Raw genomic sequence first — 5,265 nt, forward strand, 5'->3', positions numbered from 1 at the left:
TTTATTATTGTTATATTTATTATTATATTATTTATTATTATATTTTTTAAAAGAATTCTGATCTTTTTTTAAAAGAACTTTATTTGTTATATTTATTATTATACTTTTTAAAAGAATTCTAACCTATTTTTAAAAGAACTTTATTTGTTATATTTATTATTATATTTTTTAAAAAAATTCTAATCTTTTTCTAAAAGATTCTAAAGATTTCAATTTTTAAAAGAAGAACGTTCGAAACGAGTATCGAGATATAAAAAAAGAAAAATTCGATGCCATCAAATTAATATAATTGCCATAAAATGTTTTACACCTCTATGAAATTTTTCTTCGAAACCATTCTTATCTCTGACTCACTTATACTTTTATATTTAAATTTTATGTCGTTCTTTGTACAATAGATATCTTTTATATATATATTTAAAAATAATGTTCCTAAACGATTAGATAAAATGAAATGAAATAATTATACAAAAATTTTGCTTTTTACGATAATGATAAATGTAATTATCGCGTTTGAATAATTCATACGATATTGATTTATATTTTCAGGAAAGAGTGCAAGCTAAGGATCCACCATCCCATTATTTAGCAAAATTACGTACCTATCTGGATCCAAAAGCTTCGCGAAGCCATCGAGTATGTTGCATTTTATTTATTTTTCTTGTACATGCATTTTTTTCCTATTTTTCTCTTTTTTATTTTGCGGCGCGAATTAAAATATACTAATATTTCGGGAGAATCACATTTTGCAAATAATTTCAAAAAATCGAATCGATTACTATACAAAAATATCTTTTTGTAATTGTGTGATTCTCTTAATTCAACTTGTACTATATATTAGGATGGTACTTATTACAAATGATTAATGCTTTTAGTGCTTAAATTTAATCGATCAATTTAATCTTAATCTATTCGTTCATTTTTTTAAAATTATAATTTGTTCCAATCACACTAAATAATAATCGAATAAGTAATTTCAAAATGATGATAGAAATTGTATTGATTGGATTTTATTAATTTTATTAATCGAGATTCTTGAGGGAATAATAATAAAAATTGATATCATTTTTTAAAAAATATTAAAAAAATTTTTTGAAAGATTTTATTTTTCTATTGATTGAATTTAAAAGTGAACTTTCTATGAATTATAATATCGAAATATTTGCCGTCCTAATGTGTACGTACTTGATGTACGTATTCGTCTGACATATGTTTAATTTTCGACTACAAAAAGATCGTTTATTTTTTGTTCGTTTTTCGCGTCCAAAAAAATTTGAACAACGGATACTAATGATTATACAGTCGTATCGTTTTCTCGCATTCTTCCAGAAGAGGAAAATGGTTGGAGAGTCAACGTCGACTCAAGTATTACGGGATTTGGAAATTTCCTTACGCACAAATCATATAGAGTAAGCTATCTTACATATGTCATAAATAATACATATCATATAATATACAAGTATATTATATTTTAATTACAATTTAATTTTGATTATGATGAAACAAAATAGTATTATCAAGTTAGTAAAAATGATGGTAAAAATATTGAGATAAAGCATATTAAGTTGAATTCATTATTAAAAATTCTTACAATTCTTTACAATTTCTTCTAGAAGGCATAAAAAATATTTTTTGTGCTAATAAGTGATTAACAATAATAAATAGTTATATTCTAATTTGATTGGTTTAGATTAAAAATGATGGTAACAATATTTAAATAAAGTATATTGATTAAATTGGATTCATTATTAAAAATTCTTTACAATTTCTTCTAGAAGGCATAAAAAATATTTTTTCTGCTAATAAATGATTAACAATAATAAATAGTTATATTCTAATTTGATTGGTTTAGATTAAAAATGATGGTAACAATATTTAAATAAAGTATATTGATTAAGTTGGATTCATTATTAAAAATTCTTTATAATTTCTTCTAGAAGGCTTAAAAAATATTTTATTGTGCTAATAAATGATTAACAGTAATAAATAGTTATATTCTAATTTAATTGGTTTAGATTAAAAATGATGGCAATAATATTGAGCTAAAGCATACTAAGTTGGATTTATTATTAAAAATTCTTTACAATTTGTTCTAGAAGGCATAAAAAATATTTTTTGTTAATAAGTGATTAATAATAATAAATAGTTTTACTCTAATTTGATTGGTTTAGATTAAAAATGATGGTAACAATATTTAAATAAAATATTGATTAAGTTGGATTCATTATTAAAAATTCTTTACAACTTGTTCTAGAAGGCATAAAAAATATTTTTTGTTAATAAGTGATTAATAATAATAAATAGTTTTACTCTAATTTGATTGGTTTAGATTAAAAATGATGGCAACAATATTGAGACAAAGCATATTGATTAAGTTGTATTCATTATTAAAAATTCTTTACAATTTCTTCTAGAAGGCATAAAAAATTTTTTGTTAATAAGTGATTAATAATAATAAATAGTTATACTCTAATTTGATTGGTTTAGATTAAAAATGATGGCAACAATATTTAGAAGCATATTGCATATAAAGCATATTGATTAAGTTGGATTCATTATTAAAAATTGTTTACAATTTCTTCTAGAAGGCATAAAAAATATTTTTTGTTAATAAGTGATTAATAATAATAAATAGTTTTACTCTAATTTGATTGGTTTAGATTAAAAATGATGCTAACAATATTTAAATAAAATATTGATTAAGTTGGATTCATTATTAAAAATTCTGGACAACTTCTTCTAAAAGACATAAAAAATATTTTTTGTGCTAATAAGTGATTAACAATAATAAATAGTTTAATTTGATTGGTTTAGATGGGTAAGGGAGTTCCTAGACGAAGAGAACCAGGGTTTGGACGCCCTTATAGACTACCTCAGCTTCAGATTACTCATGATGAGGCACGAACAACGTCTCTTGGAATGTCATGCGAGTTCTGAAGAAAAATTACAAACCGGTAAGAGTTTTATACGCCATTGCATACGTCATCTTTATTGTAACGACATCGTTGAAAGAAATTAAATTGGTAAATTGATGAACTATAAACTATATTTTTCAGTTGGTTCCGGGGATACTTCACCCTTAAATAACGGTTGTCTTAGACCGCCACTCCACGAACTTAAAGATAGTCCTGGCGTTAAAAGAAGATCTCGACACGTGGCGCGACTGAACATGGGCGAAGCGAAAGATGACATTCATGTTTGCATATTATGCATGCGTGCTATCATGAATAATAAGGTACGTAATAAACGATATAAAAATTACGTTCAGTCGTACAAATTTTTTTTTTTTTATTCCTATTTTATTTCACCCCCTTCCTTCTCCATGCATTTTTTAATAATCTTATTTAAAGATATATAATTATAAAATATTTTGTGATCGTTGAAAATTTTTGCTAAAAAAGTATATAACGCATATTAAAAATCAGATTATCTTAGATATTTGCACAAATATTTTACAGTACGGTTTCAACATGGTCATTCAGCATCGTGAGGCAATCAACTGCATCGCGCTCAGTTTGATGCACAAGAGTTTAAGGTAAAAATATATTTTTTTCCCCAATTTCCTATGTAAATGAATATTAATTGAATTATAAGTTATATTGGAAAGAAAAAAAATATATATATATATATTCTGTTTTCAGAACAAAAGCTCTAGTTTTGGAACTTCTCGCTGCTATCTGTTTGGTAAAGGGTGGTCATGAAATTATCCTCTCCGCGTTCGACAACTTCAAGGAAGTTTGCTCGGAGCGACGACGATTTACTACGCTTATGGCATACTTCACCCAATATGATAGTTTTCACATAGAATTCATGGTTGCCTGTATGCAATTCGTAAATATCGTTGTTCATTCGGTAGAAGACATGAATTTCAGGGTTCATTTGCAATATGAGTTTACCAAACTTGGTTTGGACGAGTATCTTGAGAAACTGAGGCATACCGAGAGCGAGGATTTGCAGGTTGGCAGATTTTTTTAATTTTTCGATTTTTTAATATTTTAAATATTGTCGTTGTTAAGTTCAAGCTTTGATTGAAGCCTCGTACACGAAACTTTTATCTAGAAAACTTCAAATTTGCATTAAAAAAAAGATAAGTGAAAAAGATATATAAATAAAGATAAAGACTAAATTTTATCTAAATATATATTAAATACATATATTAAAATCATTTTAGTTTTGTTTATAATTACAATTTTCTTTGTAATTCCATTTTTGCCTAATATATCAGATTATAAATATTTTTTAGTGAAAAATTGTATTCAATGTAGTTGATATCTTTACATTTTGATGATATTGTATCATTTTTTTGCTATTTATTTTTGTTTACTTAACAAAATAAAGATCAAGTTTTATTTTTAAGTAGATTTATATATAATACTCTAGTCTCTAAAACAATATTCAGTATTTTATTTTAATTTGATAAATTTTTTTCTAGGTTCAAATCTCTGCGTATCTAGATAACGTATTTGATGTAGCTGCCTTAATGGAAGACAGTGAAACCAAGACTGCTGCATTAGAAAAAGTAGCTGAATTAGAAGATGAACTTGGTCATGTTAGTTAAATTTAAAAATTTCTATCTATTTTTTACGTTATTTTTTTTGCTAAACAATTATTGTTTCAAAAATAGGCACATGATAGGATGACAGAATTAGAAAGAGAATCGCTTGCAAAATTAGCGGAATTAGAGACTGAATTAGGTGCATTAAAAGTAGAATATGCTGATGCTGTAGAAGCTCGTCGATTGGCTGAAGAAGAATTGACAGCTTTGAAAAGGCAAAAACAAGATTCTGCTCGAAGACAAAGCGTTTTAGAAAATAAAATAATCGAATTAGAAACACTTACTGGCACTCTCACGAAGGGTTCATCGAGTATGTCAAAGATTTTTTTGTATCTTAAATAACTTAACAAAATTTTTATCATTTAATATAACATATTTTTGTAACTTTGAAACTTAAGCAGCCAATCTTCGAAATGGATGCGCTACGAGTCCTGTCAGTAATTCAGATAATGTTACATGCTCTACGCTTAATTCGACTCCGTCTCCTACATTAGAAGAACCTCCACCATCCGCTCCAGCACCACCTCCACCACCTCCACCTCCGTGTCCACCACCACCTCCTATGGCACCTCTTTCTCCCGGAGATCAAAAATTACCGCCACCTGCGCCTATACCTCCACCACCTGCTGGAATGATGCAAGCACCAGATGGAGCAATGACTATTAAACGAAAGGTATGTTTTCTTTTTTTTTTTTTTTTTTTAAAAATTT

The 5,265-nt window shown here is 26.5% G+C and overlaps 1 protein-coding gene and 1 long non-coding RNA gene across 7 annotated transcripts in view; one reads left to right on the forward strand and one right to left on the reverse strand.

Annotated features, from left to right (window-relative positions):
- LOC116185511 overlaps positions 1-5,265 on the reverse strand; it is a 17,804-nt gene that overhangs the window by 6,165 nt on the left and 6,374 nt on the right. The window lies entirely within an intron of this gene.
- LOC102671308 (formin-like protein) overlaps positions 1-5,265 on the forward strand; it is a 14,796-nt gene that overhangs the window by 4,511 nt on the left and 5,020 nt on the right. For 3 of the 6 annotated variants that reach the window (XM_031510026.1, XM_031510023.1, XM_006614797.2), the window contains exons 2-10: positions 550-636; positions 1,303-1,409; positions 2,815-2,954; positions 3,057-3,235; positions 3,459-3,535; positions 3,642-3,957; positions 4,433-4,549; positions 4,625-4,865; positions 4,954-5,228. In XM_031510026.1, coding sequence (XP_031365886.1) covers positions 550-636; positions 1,303-1,409; positions 2,815-2,954; positions 3,057-3,235; positions 3,459-3,535; positions 3,642-3,957; positions 4,433-4,549; positions 4,625-4,865; positions 4,954-5,228 — 1,539 coding nt within the window. Of the gene's footprint in view, positions 1-549; positions 637-1,302; positions 1,410-2,814; positions 2,955-3,056; positions 3,236-3,458; positions 3,536-3,641; positions 3,958-4,432; positions 4,550-4,624; positions 4,866-4,953; positions 5,229-5,265 lie in introns of those variants that run through there. The other 3 variants (XM_031510024.1, XM_031510025.1, XM_006614796.2) reach the window with 3 other exon arrangements.

This window comes from Apis dorsata, unplaced genomic scaffold, assembly GCF_000469605.1.
Source record: "Apis dorsata unplaced genomic scaffold, Apis dorsata 1.3 scaffold_198, whole genome shotgun sequence".
Taxonomy (NCBI): Eukaryota; Metazoa; Arthropoda; class Insecta; order Hymenoptera; family Apidae; genus Apis; species Apis dorsata.